The sequence below is a fragment of the Salvia miltiorrhiza genome, chromosome 4 (genome assembly GCF_028751815.1).
Source record: "Salvia miltiorrhiza cultivar Shanhuang (shh) chromosome 4, IMPLAD_Smil_shh, whole genome shotgun sequence".
Lineage (NCBI taxonomy): Eukaryota > Viridiplantae > Streptophyta > Magnoliopsida > Lamiales > Lamiaceae > Salvia > Salvia miltiorrhiza.
The window spans coordinates 5,287,067-5,300,815 of record NC_080390.1 but is presented as its reverse complement, the minus strand read 5'-3'; the positions used below and the strand labels follow the sequence as shown (position 1 = coordinate 5,300,815).

General features: G+C 39.0%; 1 protein-coding gene across 5 annotated transcripts; it reads right to left on the bottom strand.

Moving 5' to 3' along the window:
* Positions 1-458: 458 nt before the first annotated feature.
* Positions 459-5,434, bottom strand: LOC131022371 (probable folate-biopterin transporter 7). 5 transcript variants are annotated; one of them, XR_009101248.1, is made up of 4 exons: positions 4,777-5,431; positions 1,822-2,896; positions 1,379-1,485; positions 459-1,098 (listed from the first exon to the last, which is right to left on the bottom strand). XR_009101248.1 is itself a non-coding variant. In XM_057951824.1 (3 exons), exons 1-2 carry the CDS (start codon positions 5,030-5,032, stop codon positions 1,839-1,841), a joined length of 1,314 nt encoding a protein of 437 aa, XP_057807807.1. In that variant the 5' UTR covers positions 5,033-5,431; the 3' UTR covers positions 459-1,098; positions 1,822-1,838. The 5 variants fall into 5 exon arrangements, 3 of the variants coding, with proteins under 3 accessions (XP_057807807.1, XP_057807806.1, XP_057807805.1); XR_009101249.1 differs by having other exon boundaries at positions 459-1,095; XM_057951824.1 differs by lacking the exon at positions 1,379-1,485.
* Between the last annotated feature and the right edge of the window lie 8,315 nt (positions 5,435-13,749).

Genomic DNA, 13,749 nt, shown 5'->3' with positions numbered 1-13,749 from the left:
AAATTACTAAATTTTCAGAATACAAACATAAATATTAATGTAGATATGTTGAAACTATAAAACATTCTACCTATTATGCAACTTCTTAATTTGGCATTAATATACTCAATACAACCACATAGCTCGGTCCATAGGCCACAGAGTTCGGGATGGAAAAAAAAAGAACTTCAATTCGGCATAAAGGGCACATAGTTCGGCAAAACAAAATGCTCTATTAGTCACATATATTATATCTTACCCAAATAAATAAATGCATTTTATATTGTTGCTTTCATAAGCATTTTCTAATATAAAACCCACTACCTAGGAATGGGACATTCCTTTTCTACCTCAAGATAAGCATTAAACCATCATTTTCACATTTTAATACGAAAAACCCTAGCTCTGACAGAGGCATATATACAAACCTAACATTCAAAGCAGTGTTCATTATAAAAGCAAAATTTGAAACCCTAACATTCCAACCAACAAACACATATCTCTTTCACACTAACAGCCAATGGGCCAAAAACTAAATTATATTGCACAAGGATTTCGAACAAAACAACAAATCAAAACAAATACACCAAACCTAGGTCCTCAAGTGCCTTCGTAGCTCCACTTTTTTTCTTACTCATATTTCTTAGTTTAGGCTTCTCTTCAACACCAGAAAAAACTTACGACCAAAATCATCGCATTGTCAAATCGGACATGCAAACCCAAAATCTTAAAAGAAAAAGGGAAACCACTAACCTCGAATGGGAAACACACTAATCACGCCGAAATGAAATGGAAATCGGCAATGCCCAAGCGCCGAAATACAACAGCGGGGTTTCAGCCGAACGTCGAAGACAACCTCACTAATCACGCCGAAATGAAATGGAAATCGGCAATGCCCAAGTACCGGAACACAACAGCGGGGTTTCAGCCGAACGTCGAAAACAACCTCCGACCCAACGCCTACCACTGGAAACAACGTCGGACGGCCGAACCGTAACACGAAAATTCCGCACTTCGACTGGAATCGGCGGGAGAGAGAAGAGGAATGCCCAAGCGGCGGAATACAACTTCCGTGTTTCAGCCCAAAGCCGAAGACAACCTCCAACCCAACGCCTACTACTGAAAACAACGTCGGACGGTCAAAGTCGAATCGCCGGGAGAGAGATGAGCAAACGGCGCGAATAGAGAAGACGGTAAAAACAAAGAAAGTAAAAAACTTTGAATTCTCAAATGAGAAGCTTCCCTTGGAAGCTTTACAAATTGTGCCCCCCCCCCAAATTTAATCCATTCAAACTAAATAAATAAAATCCCTTGGAAGCTTTTATAATAGTGGGGTCCGCTTGTGTATTCAAAATTTAAATTAAAACAAAATACAGTATTAACAATGTATTGAGCATACCCAGCTGGCAGATGGGGGCCGATTTCGAACCTGGGTTGAGTTAAATGGTTCAAAAAAATAAAAGGAAATGAAATTGAATAGAAATCCATGTGTCGTCCATCCAGCACCTAGGTGCAAGATGGAAAAAACTGTAGTTGAGTTTATAATTTGTAGGAATTAAATAAACAAAATTAAAAATGAAATACACGTGGCCGATGGAGGGAGTGACTCCCCATGGAACTTATCATTTTCTTTAGCTTTTTTGTGATGCTGAAATGAAATGGAGAGAAGAAATTTTCTAGCTTTATTATCACTACTAATACCGAAGTTCCACAACCGTGTAAAATCAACATATATATATTCATTCTATTGAAAACTGTATACCTAATAAGCTTGAAATTACATCAATGGCATATAAACCTAAAAGGACAGAAATGAATCATAAACACAACAAATATAAGAACCTGGCTAGCGACGGCGGCTAGTTCTTCTTCGACTTTCCTTTAGCCTTCACGTCGTCTGGAACACACGACGCCCAGAAGATGGGCACGAGCGTGCACGCTGCCTGCACCATAAGAGCTCCCGGCAGGCCCGAGAAATCATCTCCGCTTACCCCAAAATAGGAGGCGAGGGCGACGCCTAGGTAGCCACTCACTATGAATGCAAGTGCGATGGCGGACATGACAAATGCCATTATGGAGCCCTCACAACCCGGTGGACAGAGCTGCGCCATCAGAACGCTGAAAGGTAGAATCTTGAAGAAGTAGAGAACCTCGAGCAAGCCGGAGAATATGATGACATACAAGGAGTCGGGAATGCCAAGGTTCTGGTAGAAACCCTTCACGAAAAGATAATCTGATACCATGAATACCACCATGGTCCCCTGAACAGCTACGATCAGTTTTCTCGATGAAATTGACTTGAGGTGGCGATTGTAAACAGCACCCCATAGCAGCATGGCTGCTTGGCCCACCACCTTCGATATCCCAAGAAGTGATGACTCGATCTTCAAATGTTGAGTTTGGTAGAAGAACATGGTGCCTGTTAGGGCTGGGATCACAGCATAGGAAAACGCAAACCAGATTATTGCGTAAAGGATGTCCGGCTTCTTGAGAGCAGCAAAGAGTTCGGATAATTGCTTCCTAAAACCTAGGGATGAACTCTTTGGTAGGGCTAAAGTGGTCTCTCGAATTAGTCCGGTTATTAAGAACTGAAACGAAAGGAGAATGCCATAGATTAAAAACATCATCCGTGGGGGAAACCGATCAATAAGAATACCACCTATAAGATTTCCCAGAACTCCACCTATCGACGAGGCCATCCAGACAAACGACTGCAGCCCACCAGATGAAGAGGATTTGGGTTTTTTGGAAGAAGAAATAGGTTGTTTTGCAGTCTCTGCCACCATGGCATCATTTGCAACTTCAACTATAGAAGCACCCAAATTTCCAAGAAGGAGATAAAATGTAATAGACGCGAAGGAGATGCCTGATGCCGCAAAGATTGCAATAGCCATCCATGATACTGCCTGTAGAAAAGCTACAAAATATTCATTATTCTCTGTCAGCAAAAGGATAATCCGCATCATAAATCCAGTATCAAAATAAAAATAAAAGAGAAGTAATCAATTAATTTTATAATGAACAATTCTGAGCTTGTTCGACCTACTTCCAAGTCTAAAGACTTGTAACCTAGTAAAACTGAGATGTTGTTCTTGCAGGCTGTCGGGTAACCTTAGAACGAGCGAGGAAGGTGCTCGTCTCCAGAGGGTTCTACTTCGACCGGGCTGAGGCGCCTAAGCACCTGCCATTCACGGGCCACAAAGGGCTCACATTCTGCTACAGACACCATTCTATGTAAACTCCATACTATGTCCAACTCATAGTCATAAATCATGTTGTGCATACTACGCAGAGAGAGAGAGTGAAGAGTTGTAGTATCTCTATTTCCCACAGAAAAAAAAACATGACAGTATCAAATGATAATTGACATAAAGTTCAACTCCGCAATCAGTACAGATAACAAACGAACGTAAACCAAAATAATCAACCGGGGCATGTGAAATTCTAGGTGTATCATGTATAATTAAAAAGTCTCTAGGTTTTGACAAAATTGACAAATACGTAGATTCTTGTTCAGTGGATAACTCCAGAAACTTAGCTCAAAATATAAATTTTTAAGCATATTAAATCAAAATATTTCCCATTAATTCAGGAAACTGATCGTGTTACCGAACGGCTCATCTGTTCCACTCCATGCTTCAATGAAGTATGGGTTTAACTCTAAAAACATATCTAGAATACTAATAATAAGAATAATCCAAAAGGGGACAACATGTTTCTCCTAAAATAGCAAATATCGTATTATGTACTGACAGAATTTCAGAGCGAGAAAGAGCAGAACTCCTAATCGAAGGATAAGCAGTAATTTTTTTTTGCCGAAATCAACTTTTTTTCCCTTGAAAAATTAATTATCTAAAGAGGTAGTAAGAGCACAGAAAAAGAATGAATTTTGAAGAACTCAGACAATTTAGATGAAGACACTCTACGAAAGGATTTATTTACGTACAGCTCCACGGTCGACTATTTGTAGCCTAAAATAACAATTCAATTAGAAGAGTATCCTTACACCAAGATATTAAACATAAATTTCATATTCCTACTCACGTGCTGAACTAAATACAATTTAATAGGCATTACTGAATTGCCATATAGCCACCACAACTATGTGCATCAACAACAAACTGATACCTACATTCCCATTCCATTCATGAATGACAAGAACTTGTGCAGTCTCAACAGCTGAACTCTCAGATAACATCATACAGACAGGGAGAAGAAAGACTCCACAGTTTTCCCACCTAGTAACTGTATTTTTAACTATCGTAGTCCTTCCCTCGTATCACCAAACACATCACTGACTAAATTTTCGCTACACTAGAATATAAATATGAATATGTCAAACAATCTTATTATCTCGCAATGTAGTGAGCATGCTTGCTAGAATATGTGCTGCATAAAACTAAGACAAACTGAAATATCTACAAATGCAATCAATAGATCGAAGAGTTTCATTTCCAAAGGTCTATAACAACAGGCAATTGGTTTTAGTAATCTTCATATCAAAGATCGACAACCTGATAATTATTTTATTTCAAAACTACATGTATTAACAGCACCAAGAACAACACAAAAAGGTGAGTAATAAACCCAATAATCTACGCAATAAAATGCATCAAAATAGAGTTCTATGCAATCCTATCCAAAACCAATAACTGAGTGAGTAGAAATGATAATGCACAATCTTCTTTTGTCGGTATGTACAGTAAAAAACGTCGGTAACTAAACAGTTGATCTTGACAACTGAATGATTTATATAAGTTGCTCAAAAGTGGTATAGAGAGGTGGAAATTCCCATACCTCCAAAGGCTATGTAGGGGATACGGTGCTCGCCGAAGACGTAGAAGGAATCGGAAAGAATGCCGTACAAGGGCTTAGCCACCATGGGCAAATTGGCCGAATTCTGAAGGATCTGAAGGGTGGCGGGAGCCACTCGCATCCCATCCTTGAGGAAGAAATTCATCCCCATCCATGGAAAGCACCTCAGCCCCTGCACAAAATACCCAATCCCTAGCAACAATTTCCTCTTTCTGCCAATCTCGCTCTCACTCACCATCGCTGCACCGAGACTTGCTCCGGAAAGCACCTCAAGAATTCTTCAAGACTCGACCTTTCGATTATGAAAATGCTCGCTGTGAGTCACCGCGCAAGAGGATTTCTCAGAAATCCCGAAATTTGTGAAGATGTAAAAGGGATCGGGCAATTGGGTGAGTCTGGGATTGTTCATTGATGATCGATGATGCCAATAACTTGATGGAGAGGTGGCGGAAGCATCAGAGAGGTGTTAATTTAGCGGGGGAAGCAATTGAAGTGCGATCCCGATGGTGGAAAGTTTCTGAAAATTCAAGAATGTGGCGAGGTGGCCATGTGCGTGATTTTGATTGTGTGAATTTATTTCCAGCTTCTAGTTTATCAAGTTTCATCGCTTCTTGTGTTTCATTCCCTCAAATAATAATAATAATAGTAATAATAATAATAATAATACACAAAATTATACCGACGTCTTTAGATTGATATTGTTATGTGCACCTGCGATAATAATAATAATATACCGACGTCATTAGATTGATATTTTTATGTGCACATGTGGTGAGAGGACTTCAGATCTCATGTGCGCATCTATATTCCATATATATATATATATATATATATATATATATATATAACACCAGTTTCTAGCGGAAATATTTTATAGTCATATTTTCTCTTTCTTCATTTTGTACATTCGTTTGTTGAAATTTCTATGCTCTGAATGTAAATTCAGTTTTCTCTTTCCAATTTCTACAATATCAATTAACGCAATTCAATAACTAAAATTCCTATTTTTATGCTCCAAGTTCAATTTTTCTCTTTCCAGTTTCCACAATATCAATTCACACAATTCAATTTTTTTTTTCACGCCAATAATTCCTATTTTAACTCTCTATCATATCATATCATTCTTTAAAAAAAACTCTTATACTTATCTATTTCTTTTTTAAAAGCTGAGTAGTTTAATTAATAATGAAAATATTTAATATACATATCAAATTAAAGAGCACAAAAAGAGCATTAATTTGTTATATATTGTGTTGAAAATTAATTTTAAATATAAATAATGAAAGTTAGAAATTCCAAACTCATTTTTTTCTCACTCTTATTATTCTTTTATAATGTAAAGAGAGAGGAGAGAGAAGAAAGAAGAAATAATGAAATTAACCGAAAATAAATTCCACTTTTTATTCTCTAAACGCAAATTCAGTTTTTCTCTTTCTACAATAACAATTCAACAATTCAGTTTTTTTTTTCTTTCCACAACAACAATTCCTATTTTAACTCTCAATCTTATATTTATCTATTTTTTTATTTCTTTCTAAAAATTATGTAGTTTAATTAATAAAAAAATATTCAATATACATATCAAATTAAAGAGTACGAAAAAAGCTTTAATTTGATATATAATATATTGAAAATTAATTTTAAATAAAAAATATTATGAAAGTTAGAAATCTCAAACTCATTATTTTCTATCTCTTATTATTCTTTTATAATGTAATACCCCGAATTTTCCTTAATAAGGATTTTAATATAATTCTTGAGTTTAGAGTTATGTTGATTCGCACCCTGGAAAAGCAAAAAAAATGTTTTTCCTTATTGAAAATTTTAAAGCAAATAGAATTCTATACTTTACATAATTTCAATGATATTATAAGAATGTGATTTAAAGATTGTGGGAATTATCACTTTTAGCCATTTTTCATAAAAACATAACTTATATAGCCCCTCCTTATGAAACATAAGTTAAACAACCCTTTTTAACTTAAAAGACTAGAGTGCCCTTTGACTTTTCAATACTTTTATTTCATACTTATATTATATTTTTATTTAAACTTTATATATAAATAAAACAATAGAAAATCAACAATTTTCATCCTTCTCATTCACGTCTGCAACATATTAATAGGGCTGGGATTTTTCACACCAAAGTGACGTTTGTAATTCACGTCCGCCAGCCGCCAAGTCATCGTCGGCGTCCACTCCAGTCGCCGTCAGCCACAGCCGCCAGCCGCAACAACCACGTCGCCGTCCAGCAGCAGCAGTCGCGGCGAAGCAGCAGCCACCGAACGGCCGTCCGCGTCGCCGCCAGCAGCAGCAGTCGGCGCCACCGATCGCCGCCGTCCGCGTCGTCGCCAGCAGCAGCAGTCGCGCCACCAATCGTCGTCGTCCACATCTCTCTCTATCTCGGGTCTCTCTTCTGCTCTCTCTCTCTCTCTCTCTCTCTCCACCAACCCATGAACCACCATTAATGTCCATCTACGAAAATAGCTATATGAAGCTATATCTTTTGTAGGGAACAAATTACTTTTGAAATACATACTTGATTGAGTGAATGTAATATAAATGAAGCCACCTTTTACTTGATTTCTTGGAAGAGAGTAGTTGAAGAGAGTTGTTGGAGACATACTTCAAATTCATGCAAAGAAGGAAGAAAGAAAACTATGAAAAAAGCTCTTTCGTTTTTTCTCAAGAAATCGTTCAAATTTGTATAAAATAGAAGCAAATACTCCCTCTTAGTGCACTATTCTCGTAAGAATTTACAAAGGTACGTAAAAAATCTCTTTCTTGATGATATATTGAAAAACCTAGGGTTGTTCTTCAGTACTCGGTCGTGTACTCGATCGTGTACTCGATCGAGTTCTTTTATTCGATAGGAGTCACATGACGAATATATGATTTGTTAATGACAAAAAGGTTTTAGTATTTGATGACATGCAGATACCTTTCCAAAATTATGATTATAAAGTAGTTAAAAAAGGTTTATCGTGATAATATTGAAAAAAAATAGGGTTTTTCTTCACTACTCGGTCGTGTACTCGATCGTATACTCGATCGGGATTCTTCATTACTCGATAGAAGCCACGTGACGAATACATGATTCGCTAATAAAAAAGGGTTTTAGTATTTCATAAATGAAAGTACCTTTACAAAAGCATGATTATAAGTACTTAAACAATGTTTATTGTGATAATATTGGAAAAATTTCGTGTTGCTCTTCACTACTCGGTGGTGTACACGATCGAGTTTTTGATTACTTGATGACAATTTGTTTAATTTGATTTTGTGTTGTAATATCAATCATTGGTAGACTGTCACTACTCGATGGTGTACTCGATTGAGTTCACCACTCGAGTACACCATCGAGTAGACGATCGAGTACTCCATCGTGTACACGATCGAGTACTCCATTGAGTAGTTACTAGAAACTGTTTCTCTTGTTTTTTTTATTCGTTGATGCTAAATAGTTGTATTTTCTATCTAATTTAATTACAGATGTCGTCGTGGCAACGTATTATTATACGACACAGTGGTCGTTGGCATGGAACGGAGTATGTAAATGGAGATATTGTTGCTGTATTCATGGCAGTGGATCAGATCAGTCGTGATCGTCTTATGCATCAGATTAGGGATGATATGTGTCGTTCGTCGAGTGCAGATTTATTGGTGTTTTACTTGACAGGAAACACTGACGGCGAAAGATTGAAGGTTTCTTTGCAAAGTGATACAGATTTATTTCGCTTACTTTATGAGCAAAAGGACAATCCAATGGTGTACGTCACCATTAGAGATGAATATTCTTTACCCAATGTAAATGTGAACGTGGCAGGCAGCAGATCGGCGCCCCTACATGACACAACGCCACATTCTGAATCAGGTGAGACAATGTGATTTTGTGTTGTGTTATGTTTAATTGTTGCTGTCTCGATGGAGTCACCAATCATTGGTGGACTGCCCACTACTCGATGGTGTACTCGATCGAGTACTCCATCGAGTAATCGATCGAGTACACCATCGAGTAGTTACTAGAAACAGTTTCTCTTATTTTTTTTTATTCGTTGATGCTAAATAGTTGTATTTTCTATCTAATTTAATCACAGATACTCCAGACAAAGAGTTTGATGCTTCAGACGAAGATGAGGAAGCTAATTGTCGTGCTGATTTGCTTCAGAGTATGCAAACTGAAGATAACGATTGGATGCGCCAGCCACCCCAGAAAAACTTCTCGTCTGATGATCAGGCTAATCGAGAGGATCCTGACAGTGTAGAGCGTATACAGCGCAATTGGATTATTCCGGTTCCAGAACTTGATAGTGTGCCAACACTAGGATGGGAAGAAGTTCTTGCACCAGACATTGGAAGCCTTGTAAAGGGTGCCTTATTTCGGTCCAAGAATGAGTTGATTGTTGTTGTAGGAATCTATCACATGGAAAATCGAGTGGAATATGCCACCCAACGTTCTAGCAAGACACGTTTGGCATTCGTATGCAAGCATAGCGAAGATTGTTCGTTTAAGATGCGTGCCAGGAAGGGTGAATCAATGTGGAGGATTACAAATCTGACGTTGGATCATAGTTGCTATACGGACTTGGATCGAAGGGTTGCAAGACAAGTGACTGCAAAAGTTGCAGCTAGTTATTTTGCTCGCAGATTGGTTGCAGAGGGGTGTGTTTTGAGGCCGAAGAAGATGGTCGATGAGATGCTTCGATTACACGGGATTAAAATGATGTATAGCCTTGCTTTGCAAACTCGGAGCTTAGCTATAGACATGACATATGGCGACTTCGAAAAGTCATATCAGAGGATCCTGTCGTATCTGTACTTGTTGAAGGAGCGTAACCCTGGGACTATATATGACTATCAAACGACTCATGAAGATGTGTTCCTCCACATGTTTGTTGCCCTTGGTCAGTGTATTCGTGCATTTGAAAGCTCTCTACGGCCGATTATTGTAGTAGATGGGACCCATCTGAAGGGAAGAAATAGAGGCGTATTATTTGTTGCTGTCACGAAGGACGGGAATGAAAAAATCTTTCCTCTTGCAATTGGTTTGGGTCCGATAGAGAACGATGAATCTTGTCCCCTATGATCATTGAGGCTGCAAATGAGACGATCCACATACATGCATGAGTATGGACCACAACTAGTCGAGTCCAATTGCTTGAACTGGTGCCTACTTTTCACTTTCACTAGTGTCAGTGGATCGGTTCTCTTCATCAGATCCGGCCTCTGTGTCCAATAGCCTGCAGCGTCCAATAGACGAGGAAGAAGATGAGTGACACACTTCAGCTGTGTGTTCCGCACTGAACCCTTTCGATACTTATCCATCAATGAGTCATATAAATGAACCTTCCACGCACTCAAGTCAATGTATATAGTTACCCAGTGATGCTCAACATTGCAAATTGCAATGACCTATACATTACATTACAAAACACATATTTAGTGAAGAAAAATGAGAAAAAAATATTGTATGACCACTACTCGATGGAGTACTCGATCGAGTACACGATCAAGTACTCGATCGTGTAGTGATCGTGTAGTGATCATAAATTATTCTCGAGTAAACTTAATCAAATCTAACATAAACACACGAAATTAGACTTACATGAGTGGCATTCGTCCATGGAGTCGATGATTTGGGATCTGTGCCAAGTACAATATCTTTAAGGCTTTCCGGCACTTCCCAATCAAGATAATCATCAGAGTTCAATTTCTTGGACTCAACATCTAAAGTATGCTAAAAGACAAAAAAAAAAATGAAATAGCAAATTGAAATTAAAATAATTAACAATAAAATTAGTAATATTTGTGTATATATCACATACTTACAAAGAAATAGGTAGTCAATAAGATCGTCTTAGTCGAACTCACACCACTTTTCAAACCTCTACGAGATTGGATCTTGTGTCTCATAAATAATATGTAGAGATCAATCACCTGAGAAACGAAATTATAATATAAGCTTATAGACCTTAATTTACTAAACGAATATGAAAAATTTAACTATTACCTCATAATCATACTCCTTACTGAAGCTCTCTATATCGTCAAAATATGCTTGTGGAAGGATGTGACCAAGGTCTTTGATTGTCACAGAAGAATCAGGACCCGAAGCTCTGAATTTTCTATAGGCATCTTTGATTCTCTTCATATCATTTGGAGTAATGGGGGCGAATGTGCTCCTCAATGCAGCAGAGGGTCTACTCACACGTTGACCTAAACCAACATCATCTACATGCTCATCTGAAGTATCTCCAACTTCCTCCTCCTCTTCGTCAGCATGCTCATCACCCTGAAATAGATTCTCAAGCACCGGCTGCACTGGAGTAGTCAGTACATGAGATAGGGACTGATGAAGCTGCTCTACTGGAGATGGAGAGCCATGTGGGTGCTCCACAGGAAAATGCTCTACAGGAGATGGAGAGCCATGTGGGTGCTCTACAGGAGAAGTGGATCGATGTGGCAGTGGCTGCTCTACACGAGAAGTGGAGTGATGCGAATGATGTACATGAGAAGTGGAGCGAACAGGAGATACGTGCCCCACTGATCTCCTAGGACTAAGACGAATAGATTACGACAAAATCTTTAATTTAATGTAGAAATAATCAAAACTAAATTTAGAACTGATACATTTTTTGTTTTCTTAATGTTGAACATACTATAATTTTTTCTTTAAGTCTTTTATATTAATTTTATTTTATTTTTTATATCAATTTTTTTTAAAAAAAAAGTTATAAAATGAACCAATATAAAAAGAAGGGTTAAGTACCAAATTTCCCCTATCGATGGCGTCCATATCGCGTACAGGACCCTATAGTCAAGGTTAGAGCTGTTTACTACCTCAACGTGGCAAAATCGCACAAAATTCCCCCCGCTACTTAACGGACGTTAACACTGTTAGAATAAATAATTTTTTAAAAAATTAAGGTCGACGCCAACAAAAGAGGCCGCCGAGCCAGAATCTCACCATCGTCGGTCTTCTTCCATCACCATTCCAGGCCACCAAATTCTATCACCATTCATCGCCGGAATCTCACCAAATTCCTCCATCACCATCGCCGGTCTTCTTCAAGTCATACAGATTCCTCCTCAAAACCTCCAATTTCAGAAAAACTTCAAAAAACCTCTCTAAATCAAGGAAAATAGAGAAAATTGCCGCCAACAACAACAACAGAAATCTCAAACCTATAGTGAAAAAGCAGATCTGTTGAATAAAAATGAGAAAACCCCTCCCCCCTCTCAAAATTCCAGGCCACCTTCGAAATCTCCTCCAAAATTTGGGGCACCGCCGTCGTTAATGGCGTCGCCGCCTACCGCTCGGCTCCTGTGTGCAAATCGATTGTTGAAGCCTCAACCCACAGCATAGATCTACCGAGGAGAAAAAAATAGAGAGATAGAGGGGAATAAAAAAATTGGAGAAAAATTGAAAAAGTAAATAGATGTCGGCTATGGTGTTGGGGCGGCGGCGACGTCGCCAGAAGTTGAAGGAGTAGGCGGCGATGTCACAGAAGTTGGCTTCGATGAGTTGTAGAGAGAGAGCAGTGGCAATGTCACAGTTTTGGGGATTCTTTTTTGTTTCAGTCGATGGAGGATTTGAAAGAGAAGAAGAGGGGGCAGGACGAGTTGGTGGAGGCGGAGCTGGAGACGTACTCCCCGAAGGTGAAGTGGCTCTGGGATAATCTTCTGGATAGTTTCAACGACGAGGCCGAGTTCCGCTGCACCATGACTCAGGATCTTCTTCCGGGGGATTGAAGGGTGAGCTGGTGACTGAGTTGGTCCGAGTTGAGTCCTACTCATCTGAACTCGGGAGCAAGTTCTGGGAAGCTCCGAGTTATGACTCGTTCGAGTTCGGACTCGGGGAAAGAGAGCTGGGGCCCACCTTAATCGTGAGCCATATAGCTTGTAGTTCATTCCAGTAATCTTCCAAAGTAAGTTGCCCTTGACTGACTTTATTTGCTTTAACCTTCAAATCATATATTTGGAATGGATCTGCTCCACTCCCATACGTGATTGCAAGGCTATCCCACACGGCCTTGGCGGTTTGACGATGAGCGAAGTTGGTAACTAATCGCCCCTCCATATTCTGTGTGAGTCATGAGAATACTGACAAATCTATTTCTTCCCATTGATAGTAGGTTGGATCCGTTGATTTTGGTGGTGATGGTTGTCCAGTGATGATCTAGTTCTGAGTTCATAGGATCATCCATGCTCTGATGTCATGTTAGAACATGGTATAAACATAATTGTATAAGTTGAAGACATGTTTAGGAGGCTGAACTGTATTGTATTGCCTGCTATATTTCTGAGAATTACAGCCACCCTTTTATAGGGTTGGAAAAATATTGTACAAGGAAAGTAAATAATAGGAAACAATAAATCAGGGATCTTGATTAAGAGATTGATCATTTAATCTTGCTGAAGGATTCTTTCCTTTCAACACTCGCTGCCTCAAAGACGCGCCCCCCGCTAGGGCTCAACATCACTGACACGCTCATCAACGGTCACGATTTCAACGTTTTTTTTTTTTCTTTTTCTCTCTGACGTTAAACTTTCTTCTATGAATGTCGGCAAGTGATGTTGTAATTTTAGATCTGCAAGAAAATTGCTATTTTTTGGTGCTTAAATGTACTTTAACGTAGAAAATGTTTATATCTATCATTCAATGTGTAAATTTTCTACTATTAGATTATAAATCTTTTGATTGTTGAAATTGTGGTCGTTGATGAGCGTGCTGGGGGCAACGAGCTTTCCAGCGAGGGATGTGGAGGAGGTCGGGGAGGGAGAGGTACTTGAGGAGGACGTGGTAGCGGAGGGCGTCAGGGAGTTGGGGACGGCAAAGACGGTGAGAGAGGAGCGGGAGGCGAGATCGGCGGTGATGCCAGTTGCAGAGATGAAGGAATCGAATGTGGAGAATGAGGGGTAGGAAGAGAGAAAGAGGGTGATGTTGAGGGAGGA

Excerpts from the sequence above, each read along its gene's own strand:
- LOC131022371 (XM_057951822.1), bottom strand. The coding sequence starts at position 5,032 with ATGGTGAGTGAGAGCGAGATTGGCAGAAAGAGGAAATTGTTGCTAGGG. Across the intron at positions 2,897-4,776 it reads CCCCTACATAGCCTTTGGAG|CTTTTCTACAGGCAGTATCA; the intron begins GTATGGGAATTT and ends AATATTTTGTAG.